Source organism: Marmota monax, unplaced genomic scaffold (assembly GCF_021218885.2).
Source record: "Marmota monax isolate L192 unplaced genomic scaffold, Marmota_monax_Labrador192_F-V1.1 WCK01_AAM20220418_F8-fsc00227, whole genome shotgun sequence".
NCBI lineage: Eukaryota > Metazoa > Chordata > Mammalia > Rodentia > Sciuridae > Marmota > Marmota monax.
This window is the reverse complement of record NW_026695208.1, coordinates 664,316-686,005: the sequence shown is the minus strand read 5'-3', so window position 1 is coordinate 686,005 and position 21,690 is coordinate 664,316. Positions and strand designations below refer to the sequence as shown.

General features: G+C 36.4%; 1 protein-coding gene across 8 annotated transcripts in view; it reads right to left on the bottom strand.

The window, feature by feature from the left end:
* Nucleotides 1–21,690, bottom strand: part of Senp6 (SUMO specific peptidase 6) — a 119,782-nt gene that overhangs the window by 56,447 nt on the left and 41,645 nt on the right. For 6 of the 8 annotated variants that reach the window (XM_046430431.2, XM_046430433.2, XM_046430432.2 and 3 more), the window contains one exon: nucleotides 14,301–14,371. The exons of the other annotated variants lie outside the window; for them this stretch is intronic. In XM_046430431.2, coding sequence (XP_046286387.1) covers nucleotides 14,301–14,371 — 71 coding nt within the window. The remainder of the gene's footprint in view (nucleotides 1–14,300; nucleotides 14,372–21,690) is intronic. 8 annotated transcript variants of the gene reach the window in all.

The window sequence follows — 21,690 nt, the reverse complement described above, 5'->3', positions numbered from 1 at the left end:
CCAGCTGCCAGCAAACTTCCAGCTGCTGGCTGATGATTGGCTCACAGCGGCCCCAGCAACATCTAGCTGATTGGCTCCTCGGCCCCAGCAACATCTAGCTGATTGGCTCCTCTGCGGTGATGCTCATTGGACTGTTTCCCTGCCCTTTCAGACCACGGAGCTGCTCATTGGGGGACTTTGTTGGCTCCGCCCACGTGACCCAGCCAATCGGCCTCAAGAGCAGGAGGATTGTGGGAGGTGGGGAGAAGCTTGTGTGGGAGAGAGAGGCTTGGGGAAAGCAGGTGGTGGCAGTTGAGGCTCTGAGGGTTTTTCCTGAGAGACTATTTTGTTTGTCGTGTGTGGTTCTAAAAATAAAGTTAGTTTCTTTTGACAAGTGGCTCCTGATTGTGCCCAGCCAGACTGCGGCATTTGGTGGCCCGTACGGGGAGCGACTGAGGGTAAGTGAACTGCTCGCCCCTGAGGGCAGGGCGAGAGGATGGGTAGCCATTTTAAGATTCTTCTTTTGTTATTTTGTTTCACTTTTGTTTTAAGTTGCCTGTCCCTGGAGATGTGTAAGATGGAAGAAAAACCGCTCACATCTGAGGAACAGATAGGGAGAAAGGACGGATGGACATTTCAGGAGGCTATTATAATGATTTTGTGTTGTTCCAATTTTGTTTCACTCAGTTTCAGTTTTGTTAGGCGTTATCTTGTTGGGTTGTATTATAGTAGAAATACGGGATCAGAAATTAGTAAAAAACAAACTGAAAGAGTGTTAAGTAAATTGTTAGAGGAAGGAGGCATCTCAGTAAAATCAAGAACAATCAGGGCATACGTTGATACAATACAAAAATGTAGCCCATGGCTTTTTAAGGAGGAGTTGTTAAATATATCACAATGGAACCATCATGGTGAAGATTTAAAAAGAATAGAAAAGAAAAGCCCAGGGACTCTGCCAGTTGGCACATTGCCATTGTGGACATTCGTATCTTGTTTGCTTAGTCCAAAGCCTTCAGTTCAGACAATGGTAGAGGAAGGAGAAGACATAATGATTCAAGTAAAAGAGAAGGTCTCTCAAGTTAGTCAGACAGAGGAAAAGATTCAAGTAAAAGAGAAGGCCTCTCAAGCTAGTCAGACAGAGAAAGAAAGTGTAAAACAGAAAAAGCCATCAGGGGGAAAGTTACAACAGGAGACTGCTACTAACACCTTTCTATCACCAGAGGACGTAAGTGTCCAACTAACAAGGCCACCTCCATATGCTGGGAGGTCCCCAACCCCCGCAGTTGATAGTTGGGATCCTGAGACAAGGTCTCAAATATTAACATGCCCTGTATTTGAGGCAGGAGGGCAGCGATTTTACCAAGTTTTAAATTTCAAAACAGTGAAGCAGCTAAAAGAGGCTGTAACAACCTATGGTCCTCAAGCACCCTTCACTGTAAGCATGGTCGAATCCATTAACAACTTGAACATGACGCCAGCAGATTGGGCTAATATGTGTAAAGCTGTGCTAAATGGAGGACAATACCTGTTATGGAAGGTTGCCAATGAGGAATTTTGCAAGGAGACGGCTAGGCGAAATGCAGCAGCTGGTTATCCTCAGAGAAATCTAGATATGTTGTTAGGAAAGGGACCTTATGAGGATCAGCAGCAACAAATTGCATATGATCCTGGCGTATACGCACAAATTGCTGCAGATGCAATTAAGGCATGGAAGACTTTACAAGGACATGGAGGTTTACAAGGTCAATTATCTAAGGTAATACAAGGAGCTAATGAACCTTATGCTGAATTTGTAGATAGGCTTATTCAAACAGCTACCAGAGTTTTTGGGAATACAGAACAAGCAATGCCATTACTAAAACACCAGGCTTATGAGCAAGCGAATCGTTGGTGCAGAGATATCATTAGACCATGGAAACATGAAGATTTAAACACATATATTAAATTATGTAGAGACATTAATGAACAAGAGCAAGTCGTGGCAGCTGCAGTAAAACAGGCTTTAGATGCCAGAGACATTAATGAACAAGGGCAAATTGTGGCAGCTGCAGTAAAACAGGCTTTAGATGCCAGGCCAAGAACATGCTACAATTGTGAACAAACAGGACATTTTAAAAGGAATTGCCCCATTGGAGGAGGGTTTAACAAAACTAGGTATCAAAGGAGTAGAATACCAGGTATTTGCCCACGATGCCGTAGAGGGAGACATTGGGCTAATGAATGCCGTTCTCAAACCACCATAGAGGGTACTCCATTATCAAAAAACGAACAAGGACCAGGTGTTTATCCACGATATCGTGGAGAAAGGCATCGGGCTCCATTGCCAAAAAACGGACAGGGGGGCCCAATGCTCCGGGGCCCAAAACCACAAATAGACGGAGCACTGGAGGAACCCAGCAACCCCATCAGGGTAGTGCCCAGGACACATTGTCCATCAGATCCCTCATCAGACAAACCAGAGGGAGCGCAGGGTTGGACATCTGCGCCTCCGCCAGAGCAGTACTAACTCCAGAGATGGGAGTTCAAATCATTCCCACAGGGGTGAAAGGACCTCTTCCCAAAGGAACAGTAGGCTTATTATTGGGACACAGCTCCTCTACTCTAAAAGGACTTATGATAAGTCCTGGGGTAATTGATCCCGATTATGAAGGTGAAATAAAAATTATAGCCAGTTCTCCAAAGGGTATATCAGTAATTTCACCAGGAGATAGAATAGCACAGTTACTAATAATACCCAGCCTACATGATAAATTTTCCAGTCATACTGTAGAAAGAGGTTCCAAGGGATTAGGCTCCACAGGTGTAGATTGGGCTATGCTGTCTTTAAATTTAGATTCTCGCCCCATGCTAAAACTAAATATTCAAGGACATGAATTTAATGGGCTACTGGATACAGGTGCAGACCTTAGCATCATCTCTCGTCAAGAATGGCCAAAACATTGGCCATTACAACAAGCCACTCAAACGCTTCGAGGCCTAGGAGTGGCGACTAATCCCCATAGAAGTGCAATGGTATTAGATTGGAAGGATCCTGAAGGATGTGAAGGAACTATACAGCCATATGTATTGGACCATCTTCCCGTAAATTTATGGGGACGAGATGTCCTAGATCAATTAGGTTTGACATTAACAAATAACATCAACCAAAATGCACCCACTATTATGACTAGACAAGGTTTTAGGAAAGGAAAAAGATTAGAAAAACAAGAACAAGGTATAGCAGCACCAATACAAATAGATCAAGGGAGAGACAGACATGGGTTGGATTTTCAGAAAGGGCCACTGAGACAATAAAAATTACTTGGAAATCAGAAAGACCAGTATGGGTTCCTCAGTGGCCCCTGACTAAAGAAAAGATACAAGCAGCCCATGACCTGGTCAAACAACAATTAGCAGAAGGACATATACAACCTTCTGTATCTCCCCATAATACTCCCATTTTTGTCATCAAAAAGAAATCTGGTAAATGGAGATTATTGCAAGATTTAAGAGCCATTAATAATGAGATGGTTATTATGGGACCTGCTCAATCAGGGATTCCTCAGTTGTCTGCTTTGCCAAAAACCTGGTATGTTTTAGTTATAGATATTAAAGATTGTTTTTTTTCAATTCCAATTCATCCTGAGGATAGTCCACGTTTTGCATTTACTATCCCTGCACTGAATCATGAAGGTCCTGATCAGAGATATGAATGGAAAGTACTCCCTCAAGGGATGGCTAACAGCCCAACTATGTGTCAAATTTATGTTAACAAAGTAATCCAGCCACTTAGAAATCAAAATCCTGAACTACAAATATTTCACTATATGGATGATGTATTATTAGCACACAAAGATAAAAACACATTGCTAGAATGTTATGCCACACTTACAAACTTATTAAAAAATTATAATCTAGAGATAGCAATAGATAAAGTACAATTAAATTTTCCAATTAATTATTTAGGAGTTCTATTATCCTCAACCATGGTCCGTCCACCAAAAATTCAAATACGAGTAGATCAACTCAAATCACTTAATGACTTTCAAAAGTTATTAGGAGACATAAATTGGATAAGGCCTTATTTAGGTATACCAACAGGAGAGTTGGGACCTTTATTTGATATCCTAAAAGGTCCATCAGATCCAAATTCACCCCGAATGTTAACGCCTGAAGCAAGAAAGGCATTAAAAATCATTGAAACATATATGGAAAATATGCATTTGGATAGAATTGATATAAGTTTGCCTTTATTATTTATTGTACTACCAACAAAAAATATTCCTACAGGAGTATTTTGGCAAGAAGGTCCATTATTATGGATACATTTATCTTATTCTCCTAACACTATTCTTACTAGGTATCCTGAGGCTGTAGGACAATTAATACTCAAAGGAATAAAAGCAGCAAAGGGAGTGTTTGGAATTTCTCCCAATAAAATTATTACTCCATATACTATGAATCAAATTGATGAGTTAGCTAATGAGTTAAATACTTGGGCAATAATCATGTGTAAATCTAATGTTTCATTTGATAACCACTTACCATCTAATCCTTTATTGTCTTTTTGGTCATTGCATCCTGTAATTTTTCCAAAAATGACAAGAAAAACACCTATCATGAATGCTCCAAATATATTCACTGATGGGTCAAATAATGGTACAGCAGCAGTAGTTACCCCTGATCAAACTTTTACATTTTTAGTACCCAAACAATCAGCTCAAAAGGTAGAGCTTAATGCAGTTTTACAAGCTTTTGTGATGTTTAAAGATTCTGTATTTAATTTATTTTCTGATAGTCAGTATGTAGTTAATGCTATAGTATCTCTTGAAGATGCTGGTAGGATTTCCCCTTCTTCAACTGTTTTCTCTTTGCTTTCCACTATACAAAGTCTAATCTGGGACAGAAAAGATCCATTCTTTATAGGACATATCAGGGCACATACAGGATTGCCTGGAGCCCTTAGTTTGGGCAATGATTTAGCAGATAAAACTACACATGACATACATATTTTCTCTACACTAGAAGAAGCTATAAATTTTCATAAAAAGTTCCATGTCAATGCTAATACTTTACAAAAGCGTTTTAAAATAACTAAGGAACAAGCTAGACAAATAATAAAACAATGTCAAAATTGTGTGACCTTTTTACCACAAGTTAATCTTGGAGTCAATCCTAGAGGATTGATACCTAACCATATTTGGCAGATGGACGTCACACACTTGCCAGAATTTGGAAAATTAAAATATTTGCATGTTACAGTTGATACTTCTTCTGGATTTTTGATGGGCTCCCTTCATGCCGGAGAAAAAACTAAAGATGTTATAGCTCATTGCTTACAAAATTTTGCCACTGTGGGTGTTCCAAAACAGTTAAAAACAGATAATGCCGCTGGTTATACTTCTACCTCTTTTAAACAATTTTGCTCAACATTTGGCATTACTCATATAACAGGAATCCCATACAATCCACAGGGACAAGGCATAGTTGAAAGAGCTCATCAAACTATTAAAATGTACTTATTAAAGCAAAAAGAAGGAATTGGGAAGGGGTATATATTCCCCAAAGATAAACTTAAAATAACCCTTTTTACTCTAAACTTTTTAAATTTGGATTCATCAGGACTTAGTGCTGCGGAAAGGCATATGTGTCCAAAAAATGTACATAAGCCCAAGGTACTTTGGAAGGATATTCTAACAGGACAATGGAAAGGTCCTGACCCAGTAATTGTCTGGAGTCGGGGGTCTGTTTGTGTGTTTCCACAGGGAGAACAGCAGCCAATTTGGATTCCAGAGAGATTAACCAAGGTCCTGACCCAGTGATTGTCTGGAGTCGGGGGTCTGTTTATGTGTTTCCACAGGGAGAACAGCAGCCGATTTGGATTCCAGAAAGATTAACTAAATCGATTTCTACAGACCAAAAAGAAGATGATTTGGCTCAAATCCATAACAACTGATATCCAAAACTCCAGTTTGGCTATTCTTACATCTGCAACAGAACCAGGATGCTTTTTTCAATATCTATTTTATTATTGCCCTTTGCCATATCATGAAGTTCTATTTTGTTTTTTGAGCTCATACAGACCTAGGTTAATGTTTTGCTGATCAGTTCTATTTTTTGACTATAGAGTTTTTAAACATTGCAATGGAGATTTCACCTGTAAAAAGTTATAAGGCCTTTACTATAATGTTATGTGTTGTATGTATTATATTATGTGTGCACACTTGTGTTTTGTGTTATATGTTTGAATGTACGTATGTCCATATATCATATATGATGAGCGCTCATGATAAAATGGATCCAAATATTTTTTTTTCACGTGATTTATATGGTTTAATTTAAATTGGGTAAACAACTGTTGAGGATTGTTTTAATATGTAAACAAAAAAGAAGGTTAACAGATCTGTTTGTTTACTTTTACCTTTCCTTTTCATTATATTTAATAATTCTCTTAAAGATAATGTAAATTGTTAAGAAAATTGTTTTCTTTTAGTGCCTTCTGTAGTGTTACATAATTTTTTCTTTAGCCATTATTGCCAGAATTCCTATCTTCATCCCAGTGCCGGTGAAGACAATGTAAATTGTTAAGAAAATTGTTTTCTTTTAGTGCCTTCTGGAATGTTACATAATTTTTTCTTTAGCCATTATTGCCAGAATTCCTATCTTCATCCCAGTGCTGGTGAAGTGAAAGATAAAACCAATCTACAGCTTCTACAATAGCCATCACTGAACTGCTTGCAGAACTTGCCTGGACACATTGTGAGCTCACCTGTATGCATTGTGAACTATCTGTTGGTACAGCGAATTGTGGTAGTGCTGGAGTATTTTTGCTGATGGTGTCACCGGTGGTACAATTTTTCAAAGGAGCCCTCAATTGGCTTAATGTCATGGCATTTTGCATCCTCCTCTACTAGTGATGGTCTAAAATTTGGGGGCCAACAGAGGTGAGGCAAAGAACCTCACCCCCCCACAGGTGCAAAGGCCTATCCACAAGTATGGCTGTATGCTGGACCGGTAGTCAGTGACGGGTATGATCCAATTGCAGTGGTACCAACCTAAGACAGGAGGCTGACGCCTAGAGGTCAGTTCATCCGATGACGGGTAAGGACCATATGTTGAATTGGACTGCCTAACAGGCACGGTCCCTAAGCCACATGCTTGTTGTTTAAACAGAGAGGGGGAGATGTTGAGAGCCACAGCCAAAGGGGCCCCAGCAAACTTCCAGCTGCCAGCAAACTTCCAGCTGCTGGCTGATGATTGGCTCACAGCGGCCCCAGCAACATCTAGCTGATTGGCTCCTCGGCCCCAGCAACATCTAGCTGATTGGCTCCTCTGCGGTGATGCTCATTGGGCTGTTTCCCTGCCCTTTCAGACCACGGAGCTGCTCATTGGGGGACTTTGTTGGCTCCGCCCACGTGACCCAGCCAATCGGCCTCAAGAGCAGGAGGATTGTGGGAGGTGGGGAGAAGCTTGTGTGGGAGAGAGAGGCTTGGGGAAAGCCGGTGGTGGCAGTTGAGGCTCTGAGGGTTTTTCCTGAGAGACTATTTTGTTTGTCGTGTGTGGTTCTAAAAATAAAGTTAGTTTCTTTTGACAAGTGGCTCCTGATTGTGCCCAGCCAGACTGCGGCACACTTACAGTAAAGAAACCCAACAGAAACTACCTTAACCAAGTAATCATAGTTTATATCCCCAGTAATTAATGTATTCACATCATGTAATCGCTGATGTGAAGCATGAAAAGGGCACAACATGATTTCTATATGAACCTTGTCAAAAATGCAGAGACTCAATCTCATTGTAAGACAACATCCTCCAACCCAAACTAAGAAGCATAGCACAAAGCAATTAATACAACCTTCAAAATTTTCAAGAAAACAATGATAACTAGATGCAATGTAGGATCCCAGATTGGATGCTGGAAGAGAAAAAGGACATTAGTGAGAAAAGGATACTGGCAGTCTTGAGGAACCGACCACCTAGTAGCTGCTATCTGAAACTGAATCAAAACATTAATTTTACAGCTGTGTGAGTTAGGAAGGCTGTGAGAAAATGGTGCAAGGCACCCCAGAGAACTAGGAAACCAGGTACAACCCTGAAATACCAGATTTTAGAGCAGAAAGAGAATGATTAAAAAAAAAATAGACTTCACCACCACTGTGTTCACAATGGCTTCATTGGGAAGGGAAAGCTCCCCTCCAGTGAGCTGAAAGTGTCACAAGAAACTGTTTCTTAAAAAGAAATCAGTCTGTCTACAGTTCTTAACATGAATCTTTAAAATGATTTTCTTTATTATTCTATCTGACCACCTTTATTTTGAATTTAAAAGGCACTTAATATGAATTTCGATTCAGCAAAATGCAGGTTCTGCAATCTAAGCAGAACATTTAGATGCTGCAAAGTAAGTTGGGGCAAGAGCACCCTGGCACTTCCCATCAAAAAAAATTTTTTTATTAGTTGCTCATGACAAGACAATGATCTTGACATATCATACATTTGAATCAAATGGGGTATAATTTCTCATTTTTCCAAGTGTACAGGTTGCAGAATCACATTGGTTATACAGCCACGTATATACATACAGCAATACTGGTGTCTATTTTATTCTGCTGGAGGGAGGCTGCACCAGGTTAAAAAACTTCATTGCTAGCCAGGGGCAGTGGTGCATATCTGTAATCCCAGAGACTTGGGAGGCTGAAGCAGGAGGACCACAAGTTCAAGGTAAGCCTCAGCAATTTAGCTAGACTCAGTTTCAAAATAAAAGGGCTACAGTTGTGGCTCAGTAGTAGAGGGCCTTTAAGTTTCAATCCCTAGTTTCACCAAAAAAGAAAGAAAAACGGAAATCCTCAGTGTTTAAACTTTCTGCCCAGAGATCAGAAATCCTGTTGCTTTTCCTTTTCAAAAAACTTCTTTTGTGTTTTGTCTTTTTGTTGGTTTGCTTTATTTTTGTGTACCCAAGATCCAATGGTCACCTATGCTTTATTTCTCACTAGATTGGTGGGTGCTCAAGCTATGAGTCAATCTGCAAGAATGAGACTATGGCATGGACTTGGCAGAAGTTCTGGGCAGTGAAGAAACCACAGTGACAGGTCCGTGGATCTGCAGAGCATACTGGAAGGAGCTTACATTTGAAATTTGTAGTCAAAACTATGAAAATGAGCAAAGTTGACAGGAAGTGGAAATGAGGTCTGGGTCAGCTGGAAAGTTGCAACCTTGGCATCCAACATGGATCTGGCCACCTTCCCCATGCCCAGAAGTGTCTGGTGGCTCTGGTGACATAACCTGGGCAATTCTCACACACCTCTCCCCAGCACACGTATTGAGGATCTTGGAGGAATAGCACAACATGATCAAGATTAGTCCACAGGCTACCTGGTGAGAAGACTATCCAGTTACTTCTACCAGAGATATACCCCCATCCCCAATACAAAAGCACAATAACACTGAAGGTGAATTCTGCTCTAAAATGGACAAAACTCTTCCTTCACTTGCTGGTAGGCAAGGATGGGTTGAGATCAGCATATAGAGTGTCCCACAAACTACCTCATAACTGAAGGACTCTAAAATCAAGGCCCCTTAAAGAAGTGTCTCCCTAATACCTCAGCAAAGAGAAAGCAGAATCTTTTGATGATTGTGGTTGTATTAGCTATTTTTGGCAAAGGTTTGTCGTGTCTTCTCTATGTAGTTTTATACATTTTTTCAACTAGTTAAGATTTTTCTTGATAAGTCTTTTTTTCTCATTCATCCTTTCTTCTTTTTATTTATTTTCTGTCTCCCTTCCCTCCCCACTTTTTCTTTCCTTTTCACCCTTCTTCCAATGATTTCATGTAATATAGAGTATTATCGATTCTTAACAATGCACTCTACTCTATATTATTTCTCATCTAGTTTTCTCATTAGTTAGTAGAGTTGCAGAGAACATTAGAAGTTAAGTTTCTAAAACATGTAGCTCACAGTTCCTCAAGTTATCACTTTACCAACGGTAACTCTTTCCTTTCTAAGGGAACCTGGTAGTTGAACGTAGTACTTTGATTACTCTGATTAGATGCTTTGATGCTAAGATATTCCCCTAGCTCGGGGAATATTATAAAGTGATAACTACTTACTAAAAACCCTCACATGACAAAAGAACCCATCAAAACAAATGCAAAAACAACACAGAGGGGCCGGGGTTTGGGCTCAATGATAGAGCGCTTGCCTAGCATGTGTGAAGCACTGGGTTCGATCCCTGGCTCCACGTAAAAATAAACAAAATAAATAAAGGTATTATGTCCATCTACAACTAAAAAAATATTTTAAAAAAATACAAAAACTCTTAAGCAATGAGGCAACATGCTAACATTGTGTCTCTGAAAGCTGACCCCCAACACAGATAAATCAATCCACAGATAATTAAGTAGAAATGCTAGAATAATTAATGAATTTAAAAAGATCTAAGGCAGATAATATAGAATATGAAAAAGCATTAGCGATTCTGAGGATTGGGGATATAGCTCAGTTGGTAGAGTGCTTGCCTCGCATACACAAGGCCCTGGGTTCAATCCCCAGCACCACAAAAATAAAAAAAGAAAAATTTCAATAGAGATACTGAAAAAGAATCAAAACAAAAATATTGGAAATAAAATTCAGTCAAACCCAGGTACAGAGGTGCACATCTGTAATCCCAGCAACTCTGGAGGCCAAGGCAAAGAGGATCACCAAGTTCAAAGTCAGCCTCTGCAACTCAGTGAGGCCCTAAGAAACTTTGTGAGACCCTATGTCAAAAAAATAAAAAGGGTTGGAGATGTAGCTCAGTAATAAAGCACCTGCTGTTTCAATCCCCAGTATTAAAAGGCAAAAACACCTCAAAGTCTCTCCAACAGATTAAGTCAAGTATAATACAGAATCTCATAGCTAGTAGACAAGGCAGATATAGCTGAATAGTTACAGTAGTAAAGGAAAAAACTATGATTAGAATATGCAAGAACTCTGGGACAACAACACAGGAGACCAAACTTAGGCACTGAGGAAGGAGCAAAGATATAGGCTAATGGAATCAATAACCTATGCAGTGAAAAAACTGCAGAAAAATTTCCAAACGCTGTGAATGAAATGCACATCCACATACTGATGGCATTTAGAAGAGCAGATTATAAGACCAGAAAAGAAATTCTTCAGGACACATTATAACTAAAATGTCAAAAATCCAAAACAAATAAAAAATTTTAAAACTGCAAGAGAGAAAGGTCAGAAATAATACCAAGAATCAGCAGGTCACGGTGGCACACATCCTATAATCCCAGCAATTCAGGAGGCTGAGACAGGAGGATCATGAGTTCAAAGCCAACCCCAGCAATTTAGTGAGGCCCTAGGCAATTTAATGAGACCCTGTCACAAAATCAAAACTAAAAAAGGGCTGGGGATATGGTTCAGTGGTTAAGCACCCCAAGTTCAATCCCCAATACCAAAATTAATAACACCACCAAGAAACGAATGGCAGCCAGATAAGAAATTTCGAAACAGCAAAGAAACAACATAAGGAGAGAACCTACAAAATGGGAGAAAACCTTTGCCAGCTCTTCTTCTAATAAAGGATGTATCTAGAATATATGAAAACTAGAATATATTAAAAAAATTTAATACCAAAACCCCAAATAACTCAAGAAATGAATAAGTACAACTAGAAAGACACTTCCCAAAGAAAGTACAATGTCAACAATTATATGAAAAAAAATGCTCAACATCTCTAGGCATCAGGGAAATGCAAATCAAAACTACACTGAGAGGGCTGGGGTTGTGGCTCAGTGGTACAGCGCTCACTTAGCACATGTAAGGCACCGTGTTTGATCCTCAGCACTACATAAAAATAAATAAATAAAATTAAGGTATTACATCCAACTACAACTAAAAAAAATATTAAAAAAAAAACTATACTGAGATTTCATCTCACTCTAGTCAGAATGATAATCATCAAGAATTCAAATAACAATAAATGCTGGCAAAGATGCAAATAAAACAAAACCCTTGTACAGGCAGGTTCCTTAAAACAAAACAACAAAGAACTAAAAATTAACTACAACAACCAGGCATCCCAGTGACTCCAGAGACTAGGGCATGAGCATCAAAAGTTCAAGGTCAGCCTCAGAAACTTAGCAAGACCCTGTCTCATATTAAAAAAAAAAAAAGAAGAAAAGAAAGAAAGGGTTTGGGATGTGGCTCAGTGATAAAGCCCCAACGGGTTCAACCCAGAGTACAAAAAAAAAAAAAAAAAAAAAAAACTAAAAATAATTAAATAGATACACACCATATGTTCCAATTATACATTATGCCTTGGTATCTCTCCAAAAGAATTAAAGACAGCATACTTTAGAGATGTATGCAGTCCCACATTTATTGTTATAATACATTTCACAACAGTCTAGTTTTTGTACCATTATCAATAAATAAGAATAAATTATAACAGATAAAGATTGAATGACTAAAAAAAAAAAATGGGGGGGGGGGGTGGATACATATACACCCAATGGTTTTATTCAGACATACAGAAAATAATGTCATTATCAGGAAAACAAACAGTATTATGTTAAGCAAAATAAGTGAGATCCAGAAAGACAAGTGCTAAGTTTTCTCTTATATGTGATAGCTATACAGAAAAAAAAGGAGGGGGGAGCAGGGGAAAGATATCATAAAAATAAAAGGGAGACCATTAGGAGTAGAGGGTCCAGGGAAGGACAAGCAGTGCAATAGGGGAAGTACTAGGCAGTGAAATTGATCGAATTATGCCACACACATATATAATCATTAAGTGGTACCATTAAAAAAATTTTTAAATAAAAAGGACATTAGAAAAAAAAATATGAACAAGGTCAATAGCTTAGTTAAGAACTAAGCAACTTCTCAGTTTTGATAAATTTACTATTATTAGAAAGATGTTAATATTAAGGAAAGCTCATTGAAGGATAAACAGGTACCTCTCTGTACTAGTTTTGCAACTTTCCAAAATAGAGTTAACAACAACAATAAAAATAGAATTCTATTTACTTAACAAATCTTGTTGAATAAACTAATAATTATTATAACAAGACTGACTGTTTTGCATCTAAATCATATTAATGATCCAAATCACTTAACCTCTCTCAAAAGTATTTATCAAGCCGGGAGCAGTGGTATATACCTATAATCACAGCAGCTTGGGAGGCTGAGGCAGGAGAATCACAAGTTCACAGCCAGCCTCAGCAACTTAGTGAGTCTATAAGCAACTCAGTGAGACCCTATCTATAAATAAAATTTAAAAATGGTGGGGGGTGGGGGGGAGGTGGGAGGGGTGAGGGGGGTGGGAGGGTGGTGCTGGGATTCTGGCTCAGCCATAGAGCGCTCGCCTAGCACATGCGAGGCCCTGGGTTCCATCTTCAGCACCACATAAAAATAAATCAAATAAAGGTATTGTGTCCAACTACAACTAAAAAATAAATATTAAAAAAATAAATAAATAAACAGCTGGGGATATGGGGAAGTGCCCCTGGGTTCAATCCCAGAACGAAAAAACAAAAAAGCATTTGTCAAGTAGAAATGAAAATACTCGTTGTACAGTTAGTTTTTCACTGAGGAGTAGAACTAATTTTGTGACTGAGCAAGAAAATAGTATAGTGGCTAAGAGCATGGGATTTGGCATCAAGTATCAGCTCTCCATTTGCTAGCCCTGTGCTTAAGCAAGCCATATAATTCTTCCATGCCTCAGTTTTATTCTCTGTACAAAATACAAGTAAAAGTATACAGGGATTTTTGAATAGGGATAATATATAATAATGGATATAAAAGCATGTAACTTAGCATATACTACAGAGTAAGAGTTTAATAAAGATTAAAGGCCTAACAGGATGAGTGTTGAAGAAGGTAAACACTATTAGCTATAGTTCATCTATAGTTAACATTTGAATGTTAACAAAAAATGCTAATACATAACCAAAAGATTTCACACTATAATCACCTGACTCTGCAACCATATAGCAGTCAAAAGTTAGGAGAAATGCTCAAATCAGTTATAAAAATTATTTTCTATATATTTCTATCTAAATCTGTTTTTTTTTCTTTCTTTCTTTTTTTTTTTTTTTGTATTGGGGATTATACTCAGGATCCCATGCATGCTAGCCAAGTTCTCTACCACTGAGCTACATCCCTAGTCCTTTTTATTATTTTATTTTGAGTCAGGGTCTCCTAACCCTCCTGAGTAAGTGGGCTTACAGGTATACATCACTGAACTCAGTTTATCTGGGAATATTCTAAAGTCAGTGTCATATTTCTATTTGTACTTTTCATACAGAAATTCAAATCCCTTCACAGGTGTAACAAATGAAACTGCACACTTACCAACACCTTGGGGCCGACTTAACCTTACAGGATTAATTTCAACTTTTTGGACATGAGGTGGATATTCTTTCCTAGAAAAGGAAATTTATATGGTTTTACTCAAATAGGAAATGTAATTTTCAAAATTAAAAAGTTAAGGGGATACTTACAATGCATTTATTAAAAGTAAATCATAGTTTCTTTGTCATATAAAAAGTCATACTATAAGATACTAAAACTGTATTAATAAACTAAAGCTTAAGGTATATAAAATCCCTAAACAGCAGTGACTCTACTTTATTTAGACTGTCAATCTTTCCAAGCCAATAAAAGGCAGACTGTTAAATAAATATTTAATAAATAAATTTAGGGCTGGAGATGTGGCTCAAGCGGTAATGCGCTCGCCTGGCATGCGCGGGGCGCTGGGTTCGATCCTCAGCACCACATAAAATAAAAATAAAGATGTTGTGTTCACCGAAAACTGAAAAATAAATATTAAAAAATATTTAAAAAAAAATAAAAAATAAATAAATTTAAATCACTGTCCTTTCAAAGTTCTCATTCTGTTTTATTTTATTAATGTATATACACATACACATATTTTTTAAAGACAGGGCCTTGCTATGTTGCCCAGACTGGCCTTGAACTCCTGGAATCAAGGGATTCTGCTGCCTCAAGTCTCTCAAGTACCTGGGACTAAGGTGTGCACTACCAAACCTAGCTTTCAAAATAGTCACTTTGGAAAGCTCTATACATTTATTCCCCAAATGCACAAACCTTTAGAATTGCTTTTACAATCAGTTTATAAAAATCACATTTAAAAACTAAAACTTAAAATCCATATACCCTACTTTGGATAAAGAATTACCCAGCTTAATATTACTCAATATATCCAAACTCACTGTAAATGTTTATGCTTATTTAAAAACAAGTCAATGAATAAAACAATAAATGTTGAATAAAATATAGGTTTTGAGGATAATTACAAAATCAGTACAAAAAATGTTATGTACAAAACCATCAATTATGGAACAAGTGTTTTAGTTTTTGTACTATTACTACATTATAGCAGAGAAAATAAATATACTAGTTTTAAAATATAATTTTGTCAAGAGTTCATGTACAATTGATTTAAACTTAATTTTTAGTAACTAAGTGTCCTATATACTATATCTATATAAGTCCAAACTACACTAATTTGGGGAAAAAAACCAAAAGCCCTACAGGTAGTGGTAGAATAAAAGCATTTATATACAGAGAATTACAAAAAGTACAAATAGGCCAGGGGTCTACAATAGTTCGATACTTTCCCACCCTAAATGAAAGCTTCCAAAATATTCCTGCTAATATTTAACTGGGGGATTAAAAAGAGGCTATTCTATTTATCTACAAATCTGCTCACACTAGTAATGAATATTTTCTAATCATCACAAACCGCAAAGGCATATTTTTGCAAGGATTTCATATTCCTACACTATAAAAGTCAAAAGTACCAAAATGAAAATAAAATGTGAAAATTACAAAAGAAGAAACTATTAAAGAATGGTGACAGTAATATATTTGTATTAGCAGTTAGCAAATATTGAAAATCATGTTAGGTACTATTCTAACTGCTTTTTATCTATTAATTCCTTTAATTTTCACAATAACCTTATGAGTATACTTTTTTACAAATGTATAAATGAGGAGACTGAGGCACAGTCTCCTCATGGTCACATAGCTACTAAATGGCAATACCAGAAGCTGAATATTAGAAAACTCTTATCAATCATGATGAGTACAGCAGTATTTGGTACAGCTGGGCAATTTCCACTCTGCCAAGATTTTAAAATTTGTGAAAGAAGATACAAAGTGTGAAGATTAGTGGTAACAATAGTGGAAAAGGTGGTAGATATTATTACTTGAAACTCTTCTGTAAGGAACAGTTATCTTCCAGTTCATTTTATGCACTTTGTAAAATCTTATTAGCAAATCTGGCATGGTATTGAAGGCGGTGTTTATTTCAAGACTACTAAGATGGTTTAATACATAATTATTTACATCAGTATGACTCAGGGATAGTTATTTTTTCCTTAAGGTTCTAGTTTTTATTAAAATTTTGGCCTTTACGAGCTCCTTCAGCTATTTCTGTTTTCTTTTGATGTAATTCTATCCTGGTTTTCACTGTGTAACACACATAATGGAAAATTTAGAAAAATATGAAAACTTTACTAATTGTGATAATACAAATTTGTACAATACAATCTCTGAACTGTTCCAATTTTAGCTGCTAAAGCAGGCACCCTTTCACTTACTTATTCATTTTTTGGAGTAATGATCTGGTTTCTGGCAACATTCATTTTGTGTTTTCCCCAGTACATCCCTAGAATCAATCATTTCTCCATGTTTCTTTTATTAGAGAGTGATATTTAAAAACCAGAACCTGGGCACTGTTTATCAACTAATGTCAAAAGATGTATATTTCTATAAAAAATAAATCTATTCATTTTACACAGTTAGAATTCATTATTTCAGATACTTTTTAACTGATAGAACAGTTAAAAATTTAAAAGATGTATCAAAATCTCCCCAAATTTATTCCAATTAAGAACTACTTGCATTGTAAAAATTTTCAGGGAGCTCATATATATATATATACCTGATATACTTTTATAAATTGTGCATATTATAAAATGTCCTCCTTTATCTTGTTTAGTGCTTCTACTCCTTAATTCAGTCTCATTAATTAATATTCTACCCTTACTTTCTGTTTGCATTTCTCTGTGACCCTAAACATACCTTTACTTGCAAACTGTTTAGTATGGTTCTTACAAAAAATACAGTAGAATAGTGTTTAATACAACCAGTTTGTCTTTTATTAAATGTATTCAACCAACCAGGCACAGTGGCCACACACCTACAATCCCAACTGCCGAGGAGGAAGAGGAAGGAGGATCCCAAGTTTGAGGCCAGCCTGCACAACTTAGCGAGACTATCTCAAAATAAAAAGTAAAAAAGGCTGGGGATGTAGCTTAGTGTTAGAGAGGCTCCAGATTCAATCTCCAGTACTGCAATCAATCAATCAATCATCAAACTGTTTATATTTATAATAGCTGACAGACTTCATGTTTTTCTTTCATCTGTATTAGCTTGTTTTTAGATTTATATTTATTGTATGTTTCCTTTTTTTCCTATTAACTATTCATTTCCTCCTCCAGTTAATTTAACAAAAGAATATTTTATCTCTCCCTTAAACCTTATTGCAGTTTCACATTTAATTTGCTTTGCTTTAACATGTTATGAACAGTCTAGGGGCTGAGGGAGTAGTCTAGTGGTAGAGAATATGCAAGGCCCTGAGTGAGGTTAATCCCCACCATCAAAAATAAAACAACAAAAAAGTACTATTTTCTCAAACACAACACAATATAGCAGCACAAGCACTATATGTCTCTAATGGAATGAGACCTTCAGTATCCTTTAATTTCTCACTTAACCATTCCCTAAAAATGGCCTCTCCCCAAATAAGGCCTGTTATTTTCCCTTTAACCCTTCCAGAAGGCTTGTTTTTCTTCTATCTCTCTACCTCCTTAACTCCTAAATTTTGCTGAGATAGTTTTCAATATTGATTTTCCTTTGCATCATATCTCCATTTAGAAAGTGCAATATGTTTAGCTTTAACTGAACTGTCATTAACTTAACCTTTAACTGTACCAATTATAAATTTTATATATATATATATATATATATAAAATTATATTTCACGGAGCTGAGGTTGTAGCTCAGTGGTAGAGCACTTGCCTAGCACATGAGGCACTGGGTTCCATCCCCAGCACCACATAAAACTAAATAAACAAAGATATTGTTTAAAAAAAGATTATATTTCAGAGAATAACACTTCCCTACCTAAAATTCTTAGAAGTCTTCTATTCCATTAATATAAAATACAAATTCTTCAGATCAGCTTACAAAAGCCTTTCGTGATCTAAGTCCCAGCCAATCTTGTAATATTCTTCCATTTTAATCTCTAGCTATAGTGGTCCTTTTTTTCTGTTCACTGAACATGTGAAATTTATTCTTGCATTAATAACTTACCACTACCTTTTCCCTATTTGGAAAAGCCATTCTTAGAATGGTTGACTCCTTCTTTAGTTAAACATTAGCGTCATAATAGTAAAGGGTGTTTCCCTGAACACGGAATCTAAAGAAACCATATTGTCATTCTATCTCATCATCATCCAATTATACTTCTCTACACATAGAACAACGTATTTCAAGTTTCACTTGTACATTATTAACATTTGCCCCATCAGAATATCAACTACAGGAGTCCAATGATCTTGTGTTTTGTTCCTCATGATATCGTTATGCCTAGAGCATAGTAGGCATTCAACAAATACTTGCAATTAATAGAAGTATGTATACAAAAAGCAGTGTGTATTCAGAGAAGATATTTACCAGGTCAAACAATTTTACCAACAGCTGTAAAGTATGGCAATGGCTGTTAAAAGTGAACCACTGGCCACTACACAGCACTTCTGTATAGTGAATCAAAATATTGATTTTGCAGCTTATGATCAAACATCAAAATTCAGGCATCTAAAAGGCACTGTGACCTTTTGTTTTTTGTACCAGGGATTGAACCCAGGGTCACTCAACCACTGAGCCACATCCCCAGACCCTTTTTTATATTTCATTTGGAGACAGGGTCTTGATGAGTTGCTTAAGGTCTAAGCAAAGTTAGGCTTTAAACTTGTGATTCTCCTGCCTCAGTCTCCAAAGCCATTGGGATTACAGAAATGTGCCACCATACCTAGCTGTGGACTTGAAGAAACTGGGTGGGAATTCAATACATTCAAGACTGTCTAGCCTGTTTACTGTTTTACCACCTACTCTTTTCCTAGTGTTTTCAAGTTTAATCTGTATTTTCTTAATAGTAGGTTTTATCATGTAGCAAGTCATTCTTCTCTATCCCCATTTCTTCTTCTTTTTAAAAAATAAGTCTTCAACTTTCTATTCTCAAATATTTACTCTTTTGGATAGAATTAAATTACATTCATTTTATTTTAAGCAGTAGCTGCCCACATGGTATAAACTCCTACCAAATAGGAACAAAATAAATGCCTCAAATTAGTTTCTTTAGATATATTTATATAATTGTAGGTACTATCATAAATGAAATTTTTGTCTTTTCAAAGACAAATTCCTGAGTTCAAACCCCAGCACCACCAAAAAAAAAAAGGGGGGGGGGGACAAATTCACGTGCTTAGAGGTGAATTAGAGTATTCAATTGATTAGGGATGAAATAATCATCTATCATCTTGATCAATTCTTATTATTTCTAAAATTTCAGATGACTCATAATTCCAAGGAAGAAAAAAAATCATCTGAATATAAGTTTATTTTTATACATCTTGAGGCAACAATTGACAGTGTTATCATCAATTAGTTCCATTGCCCTATAAACAATTCAGCCATACTTATCAAAAGAATTAAAAACATTTGTAACATGGCCCAATGAACCCTTTTCCAGAGATTTATTCTAAGAAATGCAGTTAAAGATTTATAAGCAATATTGTTCACCAATGTGTTTTAATAATAGTGAAAAACAGCCACAAATGAGCAAATGAGTAAATATATTATGGGTATCTATAAGGCAAGCTATTATGCAGACATTAAAAATTATTTTTAAGAGCTGGGCATGGTTGCCCCCTCCTGTAATCCTAGTGACTCTTTAGGTTAAGGTAGGAAGATCACAAGTTTGGGCCAGCTAGGGCATCCTAATGAGACCCTGTCTCAAAATAAAAAATTTAAAAATGCTGGGAATGTATCTCAGTGATAGAGTACCCCTGGGCAACCACCACCTTAACAGAAATCTTTCTTTAGAAGCTAACTTAATAATACTGGAAAATGCTCAGAACATACTGTTAGGTAAACACAGTTGCTCCAAACTGTTGGAACACACAGTTAAAAGTATTTTCATTATGATTAACCCACATGTTAAACATATTAAAAAGGGCATACAAAAATAAATATCAGAGAGAAAATGCATCAAAATTCTAACATATGCTGTATGAGGTATGTACGCACGCCTGTTATTCTGGCAACTTGGGAAGCTGAAGTGGGAAGACCTTGAGTTCTATCTAGACTAGCCTTGGGAACTTGGTAAGATCCTGTCTCAAAATGAAACATAAATAGGGCTGGAGCTATAGTCAGTGGTAAAGCATCCCTGAATTCCATCCCCAGTACCAAAAAATAAATAAAATAAAAATCCTAACATGTAATTTTCTACTCTGAGAACTTTTTTAAAAAAAAATTATATAAACCTTAACTACTCTTGTCTTTTTAAACACAACCTATAAGTAAACACTTCCTGTATTTCCTATTTTTATTGTTTTATTCTCTTTACCTTTGTACTTTTGTTTCAAAATTCTCTATAGTTATGGACCCACTTTATACACTAAATATAAATATTAAAAATAAATTCTACATTTAAAAATCACTGTACGCTTTAGTTGTATAATGTGTCAACAGATTATTTATATAAGGAACAAAATAAAACAGTTCAAATATCAGATTATATATTCTGAGTTGTTGGTGCTACCACATACACTATATTCACAATACATATGGCCAAGAGTCAGAAAAAACTTTGTTTTATTCAAGTTGTCAAAGTTACCCACAATGTAGAAAAACTGGTAGCAATTTCTTTTTCTTTTCTTTAAAGGCTAAATCTCTGGAGCTTAATACTGTTAATTAATTTGTTTACTGTATCTTAGTTTTAAGATTATAACATATCTCAATGTGCCCAGCAAATAGTAAAAGTAGAAAAAAACAGGGAGAGATTAAGCTTTTACAACTACCTGACTTTTATTAGATAAACCACTGTCTTATGAATATTGATTTATTTCAGAGATTTATAGTTCCTTAAGTAGTAAAGAATAAAGCTAAGAAAACTATTATTCCTAACACATCAGGGGGTAAAAATGTGGCTTACTATTCATAAAAGGGAGGAAACGGCTATGTGAACAAAAAATTAACAAAGTGATTGGGCTTGGGGCTATAGCTCAGAGGTAGAGCACTTGCCTAGCACGTGTGAGGCACTGGGTTCGATTCTCCGCAACGCATACAAATTTTTTAAAAAACAGTCTATCAACAACTAAAAAAAATTAACAAAACAAAATCTGATAACGCAAACATTCTTTTGTTTAACAAAATAATTTTATGTAAGGATCCAAAGGATTATGTACTAAATTCACCCTAACAGTAAATAAGTTGCCTTGTAAAGCACTGAGGTACATTTGTTACAAGGACTTTCATAAACAGTTTCTGCTTCACATCTAGTTTTCAAGAGCTTTAGTCCTTAGAGGTAATCTTAGCAACAAAGGATTAAAAGAATTAACACCTATTATTATTAGTACTCAAAAATTTTCCA